The following is a 21,145-nucleotide window of genomic DNA, read 5'->3' as shown; positions in this document are numbered from 1 at the left end:
TCCCCTCCATTCCTACACCCCTGCCTCTTCCCCTAGGCGCTGGCTGCACATGTGGAGAACTCCAGGTTGGTGGCTTCCGAGGCTTGCTACACTGCAAAGGCCAGGAGGTGACAGCAGGAGGTGAGGCCCAGGGCAGCACACACACACAAACAGGTTGCTGCCTCCGGCTCTGTGGTCGGCAACAGAGTAGGAGGGTCCCAGGAAAGGTTTCCAGGACAACCATCACCTGCATACAGCTGTGCCTTGGCAAGCGGAAGTGCTGTGCTGCGATAGGGGAGGCCTGGGAAAGTGTGGGAGGTAGGAGAGCCTTCCCCTGGGAAGGTTTGGGATTTACCCATTTCACAGGCCAGAAGTTGGAGGCTTGGAGACCAGGGACACACAGGGAGAGGTGGCCAGCCAGGGGCCATGAGCTTTCCTGTCAGAAGACTGTGAGCCGGTTGAAGGTGTTTTATTTGAGTTTTATTGGGTCTCACTAAACAGACCAGTTTGGCCTTGAACTCAGAGATCCACCTGCCTCTACCTGGCAAGTGCTGGCATTAAAGGTGTGCCGCCACATGTAGCCTGGCTTGAATTAGTAATGCTTTTTTTTTTTTTTTTAAATCTACAGTGTTCAACCCAAATGTCTCCACAGATTGCTAGGATGAGGGTCACTGGGGCAAGGCTGCTGAGCTCCTGTTTCCCGCTGCTGCTGGCCCTGCTCCACAAGTCAGGGAGTCAGGATCTAACCTGCACGGTGTCCCCAAGCACTGTGGACTGGGCCCAGACATTCAACGACACTTGCCTCAACTTCAGTGGCCTTGGCCTGTCCCTGCTCCGGAGCCAGCCCCTGAGAGCCAGCCAAGTGCAAGTCCTGGACCTGTCCAGGAACGGCCTGCAGACGCTCCCGGGGGGCTTCTTCGCCAGCCTGGAGAAACTGAAAACCCTGATCGTCACCCACAACCGGCTGACCAGCGTGGACCAGTCGCTGGCCCTGCGCTGTGACCTGGAGCTCAGGGCAGACTGCAGCTGTGGGCTGGGGTCCTGGCATGACCTTCGCCAGAACAACTGCTCAGGGCAGCAGCAGCTGCTGTGTCTCCACCAGGCCACTGGTGCTCCTGGGAACCTCTCCACCTTCCTTCAAGTCAACTGTCCCCCTAGCCTGGCCCCAGGGACCATCGCCGCCCTTGTGGTGGCAGGGACTATCTTTCTGGCCCTGGCTGTCTGTGGATCTGTGCTGGTCTGGAGAGTTCGGCGACACCGGAGAGCCAGTGGCCAGGGCCTCGGCAAAGCCCAGAATGCACAGGATGCCCCAGGACCAGTGACAGGCTTCCTGCCAAGGTACAGCAGCCGGCGACCTGGCCCCAAGGCCACAGACAGGCCACCAGCCACGTCCACGCTGGTCTATGAGAATGTCTTCATTGGCCAGCCAGCGGAGGACTGCTCCTGGTCGGCACCCAGGTGAGTGACCCCAGGCCCCTGTCCAGAGAGGGCAGTTACTCGAATGGCCCTGTCACTGCAGCCCTCAGATGTCAGAGTCAGGGGGATTACTAGGAGTGTGAAGTCAGCCTGAGAATTCCAGCTGTGTAGGCTGTGCTTAGTGAGGATTGCAGGCCTCGCCTCCCTCCTGTCCAGGGGTTGGGAGCTGTTAACCCTTCCTAGCTGTGGAGGAGGCAGGGCGGGGAAGTGGGGCTGAGAAGGGTCAGCAGCCCGGGCTCAGGACTCAGGGCTGTCTGAGTCTCCCTGCTCTGGGGACGTAACCAGCGTGTCCCTGCAACTCAAGGGGTGCTCAGCCAGTTAAGACTGGATAAAGGCTGGCCCCGTCTCCAAGCCCTGTAGGGTGGAGGCAGAAGGTTTGAGGCCAGCAGCAGGGACCACATGAGAGTGTCTCAACAAACCGATGCGGGGGGAGCCTCGGAGGCTGTGGGTTGGTGCGGGCAGGCCAGAAGAGGGAAGGAAGAGGGAAGGGAGTGCTGGAAGCTGAGCCTGGGGATTTGGGTAAATCATTTGCCGAGAACGAGGGTATGCAAATGAGATGTAAATGTTGAAAAGCAGAAGGGGCTGAGGAGGGGGATGGGGAGGCACTGCCGGGCTGACCCTCTGCCTGCTGCCTCAGAGCACCCAATTCCTCCCACTCCTGCGGGGCGAACAGAACCCGTCGCACCGTCTTCTGCCCTCACAGGCGAATGATAATAATGAGAAACTGTTAAAAAGTGAACTCGGGTGGGCTGTGTCAGGGCTGGAGTGTCCCCCCTCGAACCATTCCAGACCAGACTGGGGAGAGGTGAGGCAGGTGGAGGGGGCGGGCAGGACTAGCCTGGGCTACCTGAGACCCTGTCTCAAAACAAAAACAAGAGGGCATGGTGACTCACACCTTTAATCCCAGCATTGGGGAAGCAGAGGCAGGAGCATGTCTGTGACACCCAGGCCAGCCTGGGGTACACAGTGAGGCCCTGTCTCAGGAAGAAAGGAGACAGAGAGACACACAGATCGCAAACAGAAGAAACAAGCCCTACGGCTCGCTCAGGGCTGCATCTTCCTCCGCAGGAGCAGCGCGGCAGGGGACAGGGACTGCTACATGAATTACAGGGGTGCCGACCTGGACCCTCAGCCCCTCTACTGCAACCTGGAGTCCCTGGGGTAGGCCCCACCACACCACGCGGAGTGTGGGTTCTGAGACGCTGAGCCCGGCCTGTGGAGACAGACGCTGGACTCCAAGACTCTGTTCCCTGCGACTGCACGCTGCCAGCAAGCTAAACATCACAGAGGATCCCCAAAGGGGAAGGAGAGTCAGAAACTGAAACCTCCCTCAGTGTGCATACACGTGGTGCTCAATAAATGTCCTGGGACACGTGGGGCCGCTGGCTCTGAGTGTACAACTGACCAAAGAGTCCGATCTCCTTCTGAATTCTCGAACTGTTCTGTTCTTGATGGGTGGGTGGAGGGGGTGGGCAAAAAGAGTTCGGGGCTAGCCTGGGCTACCTGAGACCCTGACTCAAAACAGAAGAAGGGGCCTGCCTGCCCCTCACATACCAGCCACTGAGACTCCCCGGGGGCCTCCCTGTTGTCCTCAGCCCCAGGGACCCCTTCTTCTTCCTTCCCTCTGCCCTTCCCACTTTCCCCTTCCCTCTCCCTGTCCCCCAAGGATCCTGGATCCTGGGGCTGAGGACCCAGCCTGTGTGGCTTTCCCTGTGTCTCCTCATGTCCCTTTTTCTTTCCCTCTGTCCTTCCCACCTGGGGTCGCTGCTCACCAGACAGAGGTGCAAACAAATTAAAAACAACACAAGGGGACCAGAGACCACTTAGGGTCCTCAGGGCTGCCGTGCTACTCTTGGCTGTCAACTAACTGACAGGGAGAGCGGAGGCGCCCAAGTGGTGAGCGGCTTCTGTCGTGCAGTGAGGGCCCCTACCCCCAGACAGGGTTTCTGTGTGTAGCCTGGCTGCCCTGGCCTCAGAGAGATCCACCTGCCTCTGCCTCCTGAGTGCTGGGCAAATGATAATAATGAAAAACTTAAAAAGTGGAGTCGGGTCGGGGCTGTGTCGGGACTGGAGTCTTCACTCAGACATGCCTTCGCCCCTCACCATCCAGACCAGACTGGGGGGTGGTGAGGAGGTGGAGGGTGAGATGGGTGGGTGCAGGGCGGGCAGAAAGAGTTCAGGGCTAGCCTGGGCTACCTGAGACCCAGACTCAAAACAAAAAGAAAGGGCCCTGGTGGCTCATGCCTTTAATCTCAGCACCGGGGAAGCAGAGACAGGTGGGTGCCACCCACCCAGCCTGGAAGTTCCACCTCTAATCCGGGCCTTTGAGAGTGGAAGACACATGCCTTTGATCCAGTTCCTAAGGCAGGAAGACAGGCCTTTGATCTGAGCCACGCCTTCTTCTAGAAATCTCTGTAAGGACATGGAAGACAGAAGCTTTTGCTCTTTGCCTGTTTGCTCTCCCCTTGCTAACAAGTCCATTCTTTAGAGCCTACTTCTTCAAGACTCCACCATATACTGAAGACACCTAGCCTTGTAGCCTAAGGTAACTACTGGATTCTTGGCCTTTCCATTCATAGCTAGACACTGTTAAATTACCTGGACTGCGGCCTGTAAGTCATTCCAATACCCCCCCCCCCCCAACACACACCTTCTACAGAGTCCAGGATTCCTGAGCGCTCCTCGGAGCTCACTGAATTCACCAAGTTATGACACCTCAAGCTGAACCCCAGCCTGCTCACAAGCACCCCTCATTCTGGACGTGAGGGTGGTTAGAGGAAAAATGAGAGCGAAGTCTGTCGTTTTCAGGGGAAACCGAGGCTAGCACAGAGGCCATGCCGGCAGGGTACAGACTGGCTTGCTCACACCCGGGACCCCCACAGGTGGCCAGTCCCTCCCACACCCCCGTCAAGAACCCCCCCCCCCCCAGGACAGCCTGATGGGTGTGTCCTCTGTTCCTCTTCCCAGGGTCCCCGATTGCATGAGCTTAAGAAGGCTTCTTGGAGCCTCATTTTCAAGCCCTTAGCCTCAGCACCTTTGCAAGGTCAGTCTTCTATGCCGCTGGTCAGGACTGTTACAAGTAGCCAGTACAGTCTGGGCTGCTGAGTCCTCCCTTCTGCCTCAGCCTGAGTCCCTCTGGCTTGACCTTACACACCTGCCCTCAGGTGGCTTCTGGCAAGAAGCCACCTAAATCACCTCTCCCTGTTCTTTCACTGAGAATGGCAGGGGAGGAAACACTTCCGCACAGCTCAGGGTGGACACAGGAGCGAGGGGTCTGGATTCAGTAATTCTGACACATACATGTGTTTCTCCTAGAAGATAAAATGTGGGCAAAACTTCCACACAACTTATTATTTATTCTTTGCTCTTTCCATATGAAAGACCAGAGGCAGCATGCATATTTGTGAAAGTAATTGCTGGAGGCAGGAAGGGTATTGACCTCATCCTTGTCAGTGTCAGACTGATTTTGTGAAGTCATGAACTTGATGACCTTGGGCTGCATAGTTTTGAAAAGGTGACATTCCTATAGGAGGGCCCTAAGACAGGTGGAGTCAGACACTGTGACAAATGACAGAGATAGTTACAGGAATGTCTTAAATCTTTAAAAGTTTTCTTTTTTTAATTACATTGTATTTGTGTAATTACCTTGTATTTGAGGGAGAGGGAGCTGTCGGAAGTCATTTCCATCATGAGATCATCTGAATCCCCAAGAACTGAACTCAGGTCATCAGGTTTGGTTGCAAGCTACTTTACCCTCTGAGCCCTCTCAAGAGCCTGAGAGGTCACAACTCTTCTCATCCATCCCTTCACCCACCCCTCCCTTTAGGTGCTACCTTGGGGAAACTGAGGCCAGGGAGGTGAGTATGGTGCCGAGGCCACCGAGACACCCCATAGAAACCAGGCTCACGTTTATTAGCAGAGTTTTAAATAAATACACAATCCATCCACCCAGCCCGACCGCAATAAATTAATAATATTAATAAATACAAATATAAATAGCATCCTGGAAGGGGAGTGCAGGTGACGGCGGGGCCCGGCGCTCATGCGCAGTGGCAGCTCCGGGCCACCAGGTCCTCGTAGGTCTGCAGTGACACGCCGCTGTCTGTCCTATGCATGAGGACCACCGGGGTGTAGCTGGAGGGGACGCAGCACGGGGCGGGCACCCGGTCGGGCTGCAGGCCGTGCAGGCGCGCTTTAATCTGCGCGTGCGTGCTGGCCGAGCGGTAGAGGTGGGGGCACTCGCCCACGCACATGCTCAGTTGCAGCTGGCGCGGGGACAGCACCCAGTCGCTCCAGCCCAGGTCCTCGAGTGTCGCCTGCATAGTCTGCAGGTGACAGCAGCGCCCAGGACCCAGCGGGCAGGAGTCTCTCGGGCGCGCATGCGCGCTGCGGCGCCCCCTGCCGGCGGCCGCCCAGAAGTGCAGTTCCAGCCGCGCGTCTCCAGAGGGCAGCACGGCCGGGTCGGGAGGCGGCGCTAGGCGCAGGCGCAGCGCGGGGCCACGGGGTCCCCGGAGGCTGAGCGCGCGCTGCAGGGGCCCGGTGATGTCCCATGGCCGGGACGACGGCGTCAGCAGGAGCAGGGCTCGGTGCACGCGGTAGGCTTTGGGGAGGCCGTGGGTCAGCGACGTCCGGTTGACGCGGAGCAGCAAGTGACCGTGGGACTCCAGTCGCACTGCAGAAGGAACCAGAAAGCCGGTCGGTCGCTCGCGCCGGTGCGGGTGTGCCCGTGTGCACAGATGTCACACATAAGCAGCCTAAGTCTCTACAGAACCCTGTCTGCCCTGACACTCGCTATGTAGGCCAGGCTGGCCTTGAACTTAGATCCACCTGCCTCTGACTTCCGAGCGCTGGGATAGAGGCGTGCGCCACCACTCTTGGTTTAACTGTCCTCCCAGAACTTGGGGAACGGAACGGAGGCAGGAGGATTGCCCTGAGTTTGAAATCAGCCTGGGCTGCAAAGTTCCTAACTAAAAAAAAAAAAAAAAAAAAAAAGAATAAAGGAAGGAAGGAAGGAAGGAAAAGGAAAGGTAAGGAAGGAAGGAAAAGGAAAGGAAAGGAAGGAAGGAAGCTAGGAAGGAAGGAAGGAAGGAAGGAAGAAAAGAAATCCAAAAGAAAAAAAATAAGGTTGGGAACAGGTCTCACACGTAGCCCCAGCTGGCTTGAACTCATGGCAATCCTCCTGCCTCAACCTCTGGAGTAGTTGGCGTGGCAGAGGACGGCAAGCGCCTGGAGTCGCTCGGCTCCCGCGGAGGGCGAGGGGCGTGGCCCGATCTGCCTGGCTCCGCCCCCAGCCAGGGGGCGGCGTCCTAGCGCCGACGCGCCAGAAGGGGACTGTCACCGGCTTCTCGTTAACAGTCTTGACCGGGGATTGCGTCAGAATATTGATCCTGCAGCTTCTTTCCCTCTGGCCCTCGTCCCTGCCTCTCCCTCCAGGACCCTCTCCCCGCCCCAGCCCGCCCCCGACTCCGTGCGCCTTCAGGAGCGACCCTGACCTCCCTGGACGTCGTTTGTCCAGCTCGGGCTGAGGACGGCTGCCCATTCCCACTGTGGCTGAGCCCGCTGCACGAGGGCCTGCTGGCCACCCCAGAGATGTGGCTTCCTACTCGTCACTGCAGGAGAAACTGAGGCGCAGAGGTTGGGCGAGCCTCGCGGACGTAACTGGTTAGGGGGAGAGGCCGGGTCCCCGGTGCCGCTCACCTTCTGGAGTGAGTACCCGGACCGCCTTGTCGGGGATGGATTCTGAGTTCGAGTCCTCCCGGCTCTGGTTGGCATGCAGCGGCCTCAGCGGGTCCTGGAAGCGACCTCGGGGCTCGTGGGCGTGGAGTTGGGGCTCCGGGAGGGAGCGTCGCGGCTCGGTCACTGCCAGGGCGCCCCCCGGTGACGACCATGACAGCAGCAGCAGCAGCAGCAGCAGGAACAGCAGGAACCTCAGCTGCGAGCCTTCTGGGAGCCGGGCCTGGGGCTCGGGCAGAGCCATGGCGCTGTGTCCCCCTGTGGCTGTGGCTGTGGCTGAGCCCTCTGCCGCCGCCTTTATACCCACCGGACTCTGTCCGCCCCGCCCCCGGGCGCCTGCCAACTCGGGTGACCAGGCTAATCCGGACGGGAACCCCAGGGCCGCGGAGGCAGGGGGACGGCACCTCACCACTCAGGAGGGAAGCCGGCCCCTCCGGTGACCCGAGTGAGGGCTGGCCGCCCCACAGAGCACGTGATGGAGCCCAGGCTGAAGTTCAAGTGCCTTCTTCCTTCCCCGTGGGACCAGGGCTCCCCTCACCCTCTCTCCCTCCCGCCTCTCCTCAGCTCATCAAAGGTAGAGATTAAACAAAGAGCCAAGAAAAAACTAGAAGAGGCAAGTTTGGGCAAATCCCCGTGCACTCCGTGTCCCAGGCGTGGACCTGGTAGCCTTGACCGAGTGCACTGCAAAGGCAGGGCAAGCCAGGGCACACCGCACCGCAGGGCCCCTGTGGGACTCCTGCTGACCCTTCCAAACCTCGTGCAAACAGCCCCTGCCCGGGGAAGCCTTCGCTGGCTTTGCCTCCCCACGACGACTAGGTGCTCACACACTCAGGCCCTGCCGTTGGCCCAGCGCTCGCCTGCCCCGCGCCTGCCTCGGTCTCCCCAGGCCGGGGAGAGGCAAGAAGAAACCTACTGTGCGCCTGCTTCTTCCGATTACAGACAGGAGGCGCGGCCCGGCCCGGCCCGTCAGCCTGCGGCCTGAGCCTGGAGGGGCGTCCGGGTAAGGGCAGGGGCCCGCAGGCCTCCTTCTGGAGTGGGGGTCGTCCAGGCTCCCTCCACACGCGCACGTGCTGCAGGAGGCCTCTGGCCCCGGGTCGCTCCGGGTTAGAGAGCAGGGGCTCCGCGCGGAGGTCCAGGCCCAGCGGCCGGCCCGAGTGAGGGCTGCAAACGGTGCTGGACGGGAGGCACAAGCCAGGGCTGACCCCCCTCAGGCCCCGCGGGGAGGGGCCGGCCTGTGGCGTCTGTGGGGCCTGGGACTCTGGGGCTATTTTCATCTGTTTCCCCCAAGTTGGGGTGTCGGGGTCCGGGCCTGGGCGGGCTGCTGACGTCTGCCCCCGTCTGTGAATCGGGCTGTGGTCTCCACCTCCGGGGGAGTGAGGTCCCCGAGACCCCGAGGGTCTGAAGAGAACCGTCCCCGGGGTGCGGATGGCCGCGTGGATGCGGGCGCGCCGTGGGAGGCCGCGTGGGGACCGCGCCTCGCCTTCCTCTCCTGCTGCCGGGCGGCCGCAGCAGGCAATCCGCCGAGCAGCCGCCCCGTCCACGCGGCGCCGGGCGGTGGTCCAGGCGGAGGCAGACGCTGGGGACAGTCCCTCTCTGCCCCACCTAACCCCGCAGGCCTAGGCCGCAGCCTCAGGCAGCCCAGGTTGCCCCTCTGGGCTCACACAGCCCCTCAAAAAGGTGTCCTCAAGGTTTGGTGCTTAGGGTCTCGGTTCTCCAGGCCACCACGCTGCTGTGTGCACCAGCCACGCCTCAGGCTTCGTCCCGCGGGGCCACCACGGCTGTGTGACCTGAGTACACAGTAGGCGCTCAGTGAATTCACCTGTGCCCTTTGATGCCATTCGAACGCACAGCTGTTTGTAGATAGACACCCAGGCCCAAAGACTCAGGCCCCTGTCAGGGTGTCCTTGGCGGGAGTTAGTCCCCTTGTGTCCGGGGTCTCAGGAGAGTTCCTTCTGCCCCATCACCCTCTCATTCTGTAACCCCACGCCCACAACCTCCTGCTTCAGTCTCCTGAGTGCCAAGATGGCAGGAGTGAGCCACCAAGCTCTTTTCCTTGCTGTATAGTATTCCACCCTCCCTACAGAGTGGCGTCCTGGCCCACGAATGGGTGCCTGTCTCTTTAAGGCCAGGATCAGTCAGCCATTTACTTTATTCACGGAAGGACCTCCGTGGGGTCCAAGGCTCCGTGGGGTCCCCCGTTCTCCGACAAGCATCATCACCCCCTAAGCAGAGATTTCTGCTTCAGGAAACCCTGGAATGTGGCATCGTGCCAACTTGGCTTTCCTTCACCCAGATCCTCCGCTGATGACCTCATAATCGGTCCCGGGACCGGGCAAAGGAGTGGGTGGCCCGGTGTGGCAGCCGGCCAGCCATGACCTCAGCGGCCTGGATCCTGACTTCCTCTCCAGGAGCAGCATTCTGCCCCGCAGGGCCAGCCCCGCCCCGTCAACCCTGGGCAATGTGAGCCCTCTGGCCCTCCTGATCCCCGCAGATCAATTTGAAATGTCATGGGAGGCCACAGAGGACAGGGTGACCTGGGTCATTGTGATGATGACCCCGGGGGTCAGAGTGGTCCTGGGCCCTCTCTCTCTGCCGGGAGCGGAGTAGATGAGGCTTCGATGTCGCTGCAAGCCCATTATTAAATTCTCAGCAGTGTTCAGGCACTCAGAACTCACAAGTTCGGGCAAACTTCATGTCTGCGCCCCTCTTCCTGTATAACCTTAAGGTCCTGAGCCGTGCCGCTTTGCTGCGTGTATTCACTCACTGAGATTGCTTCATTGCTCTGAAGCGTGTGGGACAGAAATGCACTCTTATGCCATTCGGACATCTCCCCTGTCGGGTTCTAGAACCCGGGTTCTATCCCAAAGAAAGCACAGACACTCACATCATCTGCCCCCAACTGCCTGCCAGGCTCCTCCAACGCTGTGCGCTGGTCCTTGGGGCTCTCCCGCCTGCTCGGGGCAGGCCCTCAGAGCCACACCTTAGCGGTCCCTGTGGGGTTTGGAGTGCTTCTCGAGCTTCTGCAGCCAGGCCACCACGAGTGTGAGCAGTTCCTGTTGTGTTGCGTTGGGTGCGTTAAGGGGGAACTGCTGTGTCATGGGTGGCGAGGGGCCCTCTCCTGCCGCTACTGTGAAAGCACTCAGGCGTGCAGAAGTGGAGAGCAACAGGAAAACAGCCCCTGGGAAATGACGCCGGCGGGCCTGGGCTCAGCCAGCGTCACAGAGCTACTTCAAGGCTACTTTTTAGGTAACTGAGGACACCCTGGCTCAAAATTTATTGAAGGCTGGGGCTCTCCTGGTCCAGGGCCTAAGCTCCAATAGAAGGGTGCTGGTAGCTCAGTTGGTAGAGTGCTTAGGTCTTGGTAGATGTTAGGTCTCAGGCTCCTAGAATCTGCCTAGATGGGCTTCTGGCCGGTAGATAAAAGCCAGCATTCCTCCGGGACGTGTGAAATGGGTCTTCCGCCCCCACGAGGAGTGCACCTGAGCTCTGTTCAGACAGCCCTGGCCATGCGCAGCCAGTTTCTCTTCCTCTCCGCTCTGGGCACTTCCGGACACCACTGGGGATCTTCCCCCGTTACCCACAATTCTTCCCTTAACAATGGAGCTGCTGTTCGGCAGGGCTTGGAGCTCAGCGGGTAGAGCTCTGTGAAGCATGCGCAAGGCTATAGGTGTCATCCCCTAGAAGGCGGGGCAGGGGGAGGAATCCACGGTGAGCCTTGGACGTTAGTAAGTTGGAAGCCAGCCTGCCCTACACAGAATGTGTCTCAAAGAGAGAGAGACCGAGACCGAGGCCAGAAAGTAGCCGTGAGGGTGCCTGGGGGCCCATCCCAGGTTGTTCATTTTATTTGTGTGCATACAGGGGTTCCTGCGCGCGTGTCAGTGCGCCATGTGGGTGAAGGTACTTAGGCAGGGCGGAGGCACCGGCTCCGCGGAGCTGGGACACCTGTGGGCACTGGGATTGGAACCCGGATCCTGTTGAGAGCAGCAGTCCCGGCAGAACAGCCCTGTTAAATGACAGGTGGAAGGTGTCACCATGCCTGAGCCAATCCCAGCCGGCCTGTATGCTAATACAGCCCATGTCTCCACCAATCAAAGCACAGCTCTCACTCACAGGCTCTCGGGCCCTCTCGCTCCTCCTGATATGGCCCTGGGCAGGGCGTGGCAGGCGGCCTGATGAAAAGGGCGAGGACACAGGACAAGGTGGTAGTGATGGTGAGGGACAGGCGGGCTTGTCCGGTTCCCAGCCCCCTCAGGCGTTCCGTGGGCATCGCGCTTGCACTGGTGCACAGAAAGGCAGCAAAACACTTATGCTCACTAAGTGGCCCTTTCCAGCCTTAAAGAGGTGGAGAGAGATGAAGACGCAGGAAACTCCTTCTTCCCTGGGAGTGCGTTGGTGCTCGGGACGCTGAGGCAGGAGCATGGCCGAGAGTTCAGTGCTCCGCAGGCTGGCAGGCCTGGGAGGCACCAGCACGTAATACTCTTGTTTGGTTTTCTATTTATAGCTTCTGGCGTTTGGGGTGAATCTCTGCGGAAACATTAACTCATTGGGCAAAAGGAGCAGAGACGTGGTGACCAAACCGGACTCTGCGGCCTGGAAGCCTGTCTGTGAGCGCGGACACCAGTGGGTCTGTGCACATGGGCGCTAGTGGACATCGCAGCCTTGAAAACACACATGCACGTGCGCACCTGGGCTCAGCCCCAGCCTATATGGTGGAAGGAGAGTACCGACCCGTGTCCTCTGACCTTGACATGAACATCACAGCATGTTTACCCCCAAATAAATATATAGAAAAACTTTGTAAGTTGTAGGCCAGCTCAGTTGGCAGAGTGCTTGCACCTCAGCTGGCAGAGAGCTTATAGCTCAGCTGATGAAGAGCTTATAGCTCAGCTGATGAAGAGCTTATAGCTCAGCTGATGAAGGGCTTATAGCTCAGCTGATGAAGGACTTATAGCTCAGCTGATGAAGGGCTTATAGCTCAGCTGATGAAGGGCTTGTAGCTCAGCTGATGAAGGGCTTATAGCTCAGCTGATGAAGGGCTTGTAGCTCAGCTGATGAAGGGCTTATAGCTCAGCTGATGAAGGGCTTGTAGCTCAGCTGATGAAGGGCTTGTAGCTCAGCTGACAGAGTATTTGCCTAGCTTGCCTTGGGCCTTAGGTCAATCCTCTGCCTGCATAAATTGGGTTAGTGGTGCGTTCCTGTCACCCATCCCTGAAGAGCAGAGGTAGGATCAACGGGTTCCTCCTCAGCAGATAGGCTAAAGCCTGGAGCAGCTGTTGAGAGCATCTGCTCCTGCAGAGGACACAGTCTGATTCCCAACCCCAAGTTCAGCAGCTCACACCCCTGGTAACCCTGATGATTTGGGCATCTGGGGACATGCACTCATGTCTCATCTGCAGACATCTACACAGACACACAAACAAATTCACTTAATAAAAATAAATAAGTAACAGCAAACCCATCCACGCTCAGCAACAGCCCTCTGTAGACAGCGCACTGGGGACTGGAGGAAGACAATAAACGGTTCTCCTTGAAAGAGTCAGACTAACTTTGTAACCTGTCTCTTTAATTGCCTTATAACTTATATTTGCAAGTTTTAGGCCCATGTTAATTAAAGCCTTTTGGTGCTTCTCCAGAGAGCGGAGGAATGTAAAAGTTCCTGACATTAGCCATCTGTGAGGGCAGAGATAAGGAAGAGAACAAGCAGAGATCTCTACTAAATGGAGAGGAAATCGCTGGCTGGCGCCGGTGAGATGAGCTTTGTTTGGAAACTGGGTCAAATGGCCCCAATCCTTCTCCTGACCTTTGATCCAAAGCCTATAACCCCCACTCCTCAGAACAGACTCGGGATGAGTTAATCACTCTCCCACCTTTAACTGTGGCTATATCTCATATGGCAGGAAATTCCAAACTGACTTGAAGATCAGATATTTACGACAGGGCTGACCAGACCTAAGGGTGCCCCGAACCAACCAATTATTTTAAAAGTTAAATACCTCATCCAATCATGAATTGCCAAGAAGGCAACCCCTAGAATTCCCCGTGCCCCATCTTTAAAAAACCTAAGGTCTTTGTCTCCAGATGCCACTCCTTAAGTGCCACTCCCGGTGTCACATGCGCTTTACGAAGGTGTGGTCACACCTGGTCGTCATTGTGCGCTTTACTGTGCACCCGGAAGTGAGTTCATTATCACCAGGAAAGCTTTCACCAAACTGTGCTTAAACATACCTAAAATAAAGCTCTCCGGATCAGACTCTCAAAGTTTGAGCCAGCACTGGCCACTGAGTCATGTAGAACCAGGCTGCCCCCAGCAAATAGTTACTGTGCTGGCTGTGTGGCTGCAGAGACTACAGTCAGCAAGGTGAAAGTGCCCACACACCCAGAACGCCCCATCCAGCACAGAGGAACACCTGCACCTCCCCAGGGCACGCAGAACTTTCTCCAGGCCGACAACGGCCATAAAACAAGTCCTGATAAATTTAGAAATAGCTAAACAGTTGGAAACACGTCCCCAGTTTCAACGGAATGAAGCTAGCGGCAGAGCGGTGACGTGCACCCAGCACCTGGACTGTGGAGGGCATGGAGGGGAGGCAGGAGGGTTGGATTCAAGGTCACCCTCAGCTAGACATGAAGTTTGAAGGCAGCCTGGGCTGTCGCCTGGAGACCCTGTCTCAAGAAAACACGAGAGCAACGTTTCTCTGTACATCACAGGGGACACTTGAGCAATGGCGCTAAAGAACCACAGGGGAGATTGGAAAGGACTTAGCCATGGATGAAAACAAACTCCGTCCAGCTGCAGCAGCACAAGCCCTCACCCTTTGCAGAAACAGAGGCAGGAGGATCTCTGTGAGTTGGACATCAGCTTGATTTACATACAGAGTTTCAAGCCATCTAAGGCCACACTGTGAGACCTTGTCTCAAAATAAACAAAACTGTAACATCTCAAGATCTGTCTGCCAGGCCAGCCAGGGCCACATAGAGAAACCTTGTCTCAAAAACAGTGAAACAGCAGGACTTGGTGGTGCAGGCCTGTGGCCCCAGCACTCAGGAGGCAGAGGCAGGCCAGCCTGGTCTACAAACAGTCCAGGACAGCCAAAGCTACACAGAGAAACCCTGTCTAGAAAAACAAAAAAAAAACAAGCAAAAAGACTGTAAAAATTGGTAAAGTGCCTGTAGATCAGTAGAGTGCTTATATATAGCTCAGTTGGTAAAGCGCTTGCCTAGCACTCCTGAGGTACTGTGTTCAAACCCCAGCACTGCGTGACTGAGTGTGGAACATCCATGGCTATCCACTAAGCGGAAGGGCAACCTGAACTAAAGGAGAACCTGTTTCACAAAACAAAAATGTTGAACTTCAGAAAGTGTATTCACAGGAGCTGGAGAGATGGCTCATGGTCCTCAGAGGACACGAGTGCAGCTTCTGCCCTCAGGGGACCCAGCACCTGCTGATGGCCTCTGCAGGCACCTGTACTCACACAAACACAGAATTATAAACAGAACGAGTCTAGCTCTAAAATCTCGAGATATAGAATAAAGAAAGAACCGGAGTTACTAATCAAGAATCTCTCAGGAAGAAAACAATCCCAAACAAGAGTTGTTTACTGTATTTTCGGAAGAATGTCCATTCTTCTTCTGAAATCTTTCCAGAAGAAGTAGTGACTCCAATGAAGTCACTATCGCCATTCTTTATTTCGTTTTATTTGAGGCAGTGTTTCAGCATGTAGCCCAATCAGGTCCTCCTGCCTCAGCCTCCCAAGTGATCACAGGTGTGGGCTACTATGATTGTTCTTATTCTCAAGCTAGAAAAGATGCAGGGTGGCATGGAACCATAACCATAGAAATGCAAAGCAGCTGCCCAACTGCATTCAGCACCTTCATTAGTCCCTGTGACCTGGTATCGGTGGCCCTAGGAGTCAGCACTGAAAAACCAGTCACGGTAATGCAGCCAGAAATAACTCAAAGAAGGGAAGCCAGGTCATCACCTTAATTGATGCAGAGAGGCAGGCCATAAAATCCAAAACTGTTTCCTGTTTAAAAAAAATACATTCATTTATAAGTGAGAATATACCATGTGTGTCTTTCTGCTTCTGGGTTATCTCACTCAGGATGATCTTTTCTAGTTCCATCCATTTGCCTACAAATTTCATGATTTCCTTGTTTTTAATTGCTGAGTAGTATTCCATTGTGTAAACGTACCACAATTTCTGTATCCATTCCTCAGTTGAGGGACGTCTGGGTTGTTTCCAGATTCTGGCTATTATGAATAAAGCTGCTATGATCATAGTTGAGCAAATGCCTAGGAGACATATAATGTAGGAAAACATTTTAAAATCTATACTCCTAAAGAAGCTAAACAACAAGGAGGAAGGTGCTTAATACTCATTCAGAAAGGCAAAGGGGATATACATCAGAAATAGGAAAAGACAAGGAGCCTACCACAGAGGGCCTCTGAAAGACTGGACCCAACAGGGTATTGAAGCAGATGCTGAGACTCATAGGAAAACTTTGAGCAGATGCCTCGGCCAGCAGGGCTTCAACGGGGTTCCTAAGGGAGGAGAGTGGAAGGAATTGGGGTGGGGGTGGGGCAAGAAGCGCAAGAAAGGAAGCCAAGTCTGTTTGTCTGATCAAGGCTTCTGTTTATTAGAAATTTTTACCCAACTTATATAGGGAGAAGGCAGGAAAGGGGAAAGGTAATTAGCTGCTGCAGGAGACAGGAAGAGTGCTTTCATGGGTTGAATATTATACCTGCAAGATACCATAAGGATGTTCTCTTAAGATATCTTACGGATGCTCTAACAAAGGATGTCCTCACAATCTATCACCATGATTTAGGGTCTAGATAACTCTTTCACTACATAGCTTTAGGTCTCCACTAAATGACCTTTGCTCTCTACTTGGCTTTGGCTTCAGTAACTACCTTTGTCTCCACTAACTAGAATGCTTTGACTCACTAATTGACTTAGGCTTTAGTAGATAGCTTAGTCTTCACTAGATAGCTTTGGCTTTGGCTTCCGTAGATAGCCTTGGCTCCCGGCAGGCAGAGTGCAGGGAGTCTGATGAAAGTAGGGGGAGATAGAAAGACCTGGAGGACAAGAGCTTCACAAGGAGAGCAACAGAGCCAAAAAATTTGGGCCTATGGGGGGGCCTGCACAGACCAGTACTCCAACCAAGGATCATGCATGGAGATAACCTAGAATTCCTGCACAGATGTAGCCCATGGCAGCTCAGTCTCCAAGTGGGTTCTCTAGTAAGGGGAACAGGGGCTTTCTCTGACATGGACTCAGTGGCCGGCTCTTTGATGGGAACTGGAGGAGCATCCTTGCCAGGCCACAGAGGAAGATGATGCAGCCAGTCCTGATGAGACCTGATAGGCTAGGGTCATAGAAGGGGAAGAGGACCTCCTCTATCAGTGAACTAGGGGAGGGGCATAGGAGGAGAAGAGTGAGAGAGGAGACAAGGGAGGGGACCGTAGCTGGCATATAAATAGAATAAATTCTAATAAATATATAAATAAATATTTTAAAAAATACATTTATTTGGGAAAAGAAGAAAATCCTGTCCATAGCAGAAAGTGAGAGACCAAAGAATTAAAAATTAGTTCTTTGGGTTATTAAATTAAAGTTTAAAGCACAAGCCTGAACAAAGGCTGGACAGGTGGAGACATGTCCAGCCACCTGCAGGGAGGAACCAGCCTTACTGTGTTCTTTTCCTGCTCACTAGAGATACAGTTGCTAGGAAACCGTCCCAGATTGCTCCTTCCCCCAGGACACCAAACAAGGGAAGCCAGACCATTAATGGTTTGGGGCCTTCCTATAGCCAATCAATTCACTTGTCAAGCAGGAATTCCCCTGCTTTGGGCATGCTAGGAGGGACCAGAATCTTTAAATCAACCACCTAACCTGTGTCTCTTTGCTCTCAACAGCTTGACATCGAGGGCATGAGCCCAAGCTATAGCTTGTAATAAAAGATCTGATGTGCCCGAATCGTGATACCCCAAAAGACCACCACCAGGAGTCAAGTCCATTGCAAACCACATGAGGATCTTTTTATTACAAATTACAAGGTGCAGCTTGGGCTCACATCCCCCACCGCCAAAGTGGTGAGAGCCGAGAGCCCCCGTGCTCAGGTTAGTTGGGTGATTTAAAGATTCTGATCCCTCCCAGCATGCCCAAAGCAGGGGCGATTACTGCCTGGCAAGCATCTATTGGTCAAAATGCTGCATTTTGAATCGATTTGCTATAGGAAGGTTCCCAGACCATTAATGATCTGGTGTCCCTCCCTAGGGGGATGGGCCAGTTTCCTAGCAACTGTATCTCTAGTGAGTGGGGAAAGAATGCAGTAAAGCAAGTTCTTCCCCTCAGGGCATTGCTGGACAAGTCTCCACCCAGCTAGTTCTGGCCTTAAACATTAAAATAATAGGCACCGTTTTTTAATCTTTTGGTCTCTCAGATCCTCATGTGTTTTGCAGCAGACTGGATTCCTGCTGGTCTTTTAGAGTTTCACGAATTGGGCACAACAAAAGTACATTTATGTCATTCGGTGATGACTGGTACTAATCTGCCAGCACCACGCAAATAAGGGAAATTGGATTGGGACTGGGACTATAGCTCACCTATCAGAGAACTTGTAGAGGAGAGCCTGTAGAGGAGCTCAGTAGATAGAGCACGGGTCTGCATTAAGTCCTGGCTTCCACCTGCCACATTGCAGAACCAGTCCCTGGCCACACCTGAAAGGTGGGAAGAGGAGGGTCAGAAGTTCAAGGTCATCCTCAGCAACAGAGCAAGTTTGTGGCCAGCGCCCAGCAGCGGAAGGAATCAGATGCCGAGAGTCCCAGCCAAGCATCAGGTGGAACTCGGGGAGCCTTGTGGAAAAGTCAGGGCAAGGGTAGAAGGACCCGAAGGAGACAAGATGCTGCAAGAAAACCAACAGAGCCAACTGAACTCGACCATTGGGGCTTACAGAGATGGAAGCACCGACCAAAGAGCATGCGTGGACTGGACCTGGACCCTCACACATGCGTCACCGATGGGCCTTGATCTTCATGTGGGTCCTCTAGTGAGTTGAGTGGGTGCTGTCGATGACAGCAGTAGACCCTGTTGCGTGGCTGGAGCCGATGAGGAGAACCTCAGTCCTGAAGGGGTGGGTTGGGGGGCTCCCCCTTTCTGAGGACAAAGGCAGGGGGAATAGAGTGAAGAGGGTGGGAAGGAGGGACTGGGAGGAGAGGAGGGAGAGGGGCTACGATTGGGAAGTAAAGTAAATATGTAAATTTTTTAAAAAACTTAAAAGATTTATTTGTATATTATGTATACAATGTTCTGTCTGCATGTGAGCCAGCACGCCAGAAGAGGGCACCAGATCTCACTACCTATGTTTATGAGCCACCATGTGGTTGCTGGGAATTGAACTCCTGTCCTTTGGAAGAACAGCCAGTGCTCTTAACCTCTGAGATATCTCCCCAGCCCTAAAAATAAATTTAGAAAAAGAAAGAAAACTAAACAGAAACAAACAACTAAACTGGGAAGGACTGGCTCAGTCTCCATCCATAGACTAGAAAACCCCGAAGACTCTTCAACAGAAAACACTTATGGGTGCCATTCTTTTTTGTGGGGGCGGTGGTTCAAGACAGGGTTTCTCTGTGTTGTGTAGTCCCGGTTGTCCTGGACTCACTTTGTAGACCAGGCTGGCTTCAAACTCATAGAGATGTGCCCGCCTCGGCCTTCCTGTGTGCCAGTTACAAGCGTGCACCACCACGCCCAGCTCTGGTATTCTTTGATAATTTCTCTATTTTCATTTTATGTGCTTTGGTATTTTGCCTGCATGTACGTCTGTGTTGAATCTTGGAGTTACAGACAGTTGTAGCTGCCAAGTGGGTGCTGGGAATTGAATATGGGTCCTCTGGAAAACAGCCAGCCCTGTCAACCACTAAGCCATCTCTCCAACCCCCCATCTTTGGAAGTTTTAAGTGACTATGATTCTGGTCACTATTTTCTTAGTCCCAGGAAATTCACTGTTTATCTGCGAAGACTTGTGTTCTGGAATCTTCCTGAGTATTCCTGCTGCTTTCCGTGGCTCCCTGGGCTTATTCCTGTGGGTGGGACTGAGTTCTCCAGCAAGGAGGGGGCTCAGGCTTGCGCATCCGTCTCCTTCCCCCACCCAAGGGGTGTGTGACTCAGCAGGAACTTGGGAAAGTATCAGCTGAGCCCCTGCCCAGGAGGCCATGAGGGAGGCCGGTCAGCGGACCGCCACAGATCCCTGCTCCTGCCGGAGCCCTCAGCATAGCCATGCCCAACCCTGCCCAGAACCTGGTTCCCACACCCATCCCTGCACTGTCCGAACAAGCCTGACGTGCCTGCTAAGTGTCAGACAGCCACTCAGCGGGGAGGTGTGTGTTCAGCAGTTACCGGAGGACACCGAGGCCCACAGAAGGCAGACCCTTCACCTTCACCTTAACCAGCCAGGGCTCTCTGCTCTCGGTGCCCTCATGGTAAAGTAAGACTCTGCCAACCAGTGCTACAGGGTGGAGGCAGGAGAATCAGGAACTCAAGGCCACCCTTAACCATATAGTGATTTCTAGGCTAGTCTGGGGGACGTGAGCCTTGTCTTAAACAGAAATAAGTAATCAGAAGATGGAGAGCTGGCTCCTCAGGCAGAGAGGACCCAGGTTCAGTTCCCAGCACCCATGTGTGAAATGACAGGGCTCAGCTCAGCACCCCTGAGACCAAGTCCTCAGCACAAAGGATGGACAGAGGGCAGCGATGAGAGACAAAGACAGGAGAAAGAGGAGGGAGAAGGGGAAGGGAACAGGGGAGAGGGGCAAAGGACTGTCTCTGGATAGAGTAGACAGACCTGGCACATGGGAAAATGGCAATTTATAAATGTTTATAAAAGTGAAAGGGGGAAGCCCATGTTAGGATGAGATGTTTAACTGGGCATGTGAACTAGGTGAGCCAAAAGGACTTTTGATTGCTGATGTCAGCCTCAGGAGGAGGAAGTGGTCAAATAAGAGTTTAAACCTAAGCTTTAGGAATGTATTACAACTGTTAAATAACTTGGCAGAGGGAAAGGGGGAGAAGGGCAAGGCCAGCCTTGCTCCCAGGATTTAGTCCAAATGGGAAAAAGAGCAAAGAGGCTCAGAGCACCTGAAGGCCTTCTTGAGTGGGCAAGATCACAGTGCCGGGCAGGCAGCCTTCCTCCAGCTATCCCCTGAGGCGGACAGATGCTGGGACAGCCAGTTAAGCTCCTGCCCTGGCTGCCCCAGACCTCAGCCTTCTCCTTCTTGCAGATCCCTGGGGAGATTCTAATGTCTTTGGGTCCCTTGTTTAATATTCCGATAGGCAAGGGAGGGGCATGGACGTCCTTTAGAACATCTGTATTTCTGTCCCGGTGTTACACTTTCCGGCGAAGTTCTTGGCCTGTGTCCACTGATCCCACAGCTGGGAATGTCACCAGACCCCCTGTAAACCCACCACCGGAACCGTCACACCCGGTGACCCCACGGAGTGGTCACTGAGTGTTAGTTTATGACTTCCTGTGACGATAAAAGTTTGCAGTGCGTGACAGTCAGGGTGACAGGAATCCGTGTTCCTAGGCCAGGGTCACACGCCCTGGCTTGGCAAGCACCATTCCATCGCTTCCTTCTTGTCAAGGCCAGCTGTCATCTGACCAGAGAAACTGCAGGCAGGGTGGGCGCAGGGCAGGACCACGGGAGATGGGCAGCTGAGGCCTGGCTCCCACCCTGGAACCCCCAGACCCTTGGAACAGGCCCCTGGTGAGCCTGTGTGAGGCCAGGGTCCATCCCAGTCTATTCCTAAAGGAAATTACTTTGGTTGCTTCACTCCTTTGACCCCAGACCTCGGAAGGCTGAGGCCGGAGGATGACCAGCCAGTTGTTGGAAGCCAGCACCAGCCACAGCCTGTTTGAGCCTGGAGTGAGTCCCCAGTAGGTGACATGGGACACACAA

The 21,145-nt window shown here is 54.8% G+C and overlaps 2 protein-coding genes across 4 annotated transcripts; one reads left to right on the top strand and one right to left on the bottom strand.

Annotated features, from left to right (window-relative positions):
- On the top strand, window positions 1–2,840 carry Lrrc25 (leucine rich repeat containing 25). Of its 3 annotated transcripts, none has more exons than XM_055618856.1 (3): window positions 1–120; window positions 632–1,437; window positions 2,524–2,840. In XM_055618856.1, the coding sequence occupies exons 2-3, from the start codon at window positions 641–643 to the stop codon at window positions 2,618–2,620; spliced, it is 894 nt and encodes a 297-aa protein (XP_055474831.1). In that variant the 5' UTR covers window positions 1–120; window positions 632–640; the 3' UTR covers window positions 2,621–2,840. The 3 variants fall into 3 exon arrangements, with proteins under 3 accessions (XP_055474831.1, XP_055474829.1, XP_055474830.1); XM_055618854.1 differs by having other exon boundaries at window positions 608–1,437; XM_055618855.1 differs by having other exon boundaries at window positions 33–65; window positions 608–1,437.
- A 2,491-nt stretch (window positions 2,841–5,331) lies between these two features.
- On the bottom strand, window positions 5,332–7,513 carry Gdf15 (growth differentiation factor 15). The gene is made up of 2 exons (XM_055618675.1): window positions 7,153–7,513; window positions 5,332–6,127 (listed from the first exon to the last, which is right to left on the bottom strand). The coding sequence occupies exons 1-2, from the start codon at window positions 7,430–7,432 to the stop codon at window positions 5,496–5,498; spliced, it is 912 nt and encodes a 303-aa protein (XP_055474650.1). The 5' UTR covers window positions 7,433–7,513; the 3' UTR covers window positions 5,332–5,495.
- Between the last annotated feature and the right edge of the window lie 13,632 nt (window positions 7,514–21,145).

This window comes from Psammomys obesus, unplaced genomic scaffold (genome assembly GCF_907164565.1).
Source record: "Psammomys obesus unplaced genomic scaffold, mPsaObe1.curated_primary_1811, whole genome shotgun sequence".
Classification (NCBI taxonomy): Eukaryota; Metazoa; Chordata; class Mammalia; order Rodentia; family Muridae; genus Psammomys; species Psammomys obesus.
Note: the sequence above shows the minus strand (reverse complement) of the source record. Positions and strands in the feature narration are given on the sequence as shown.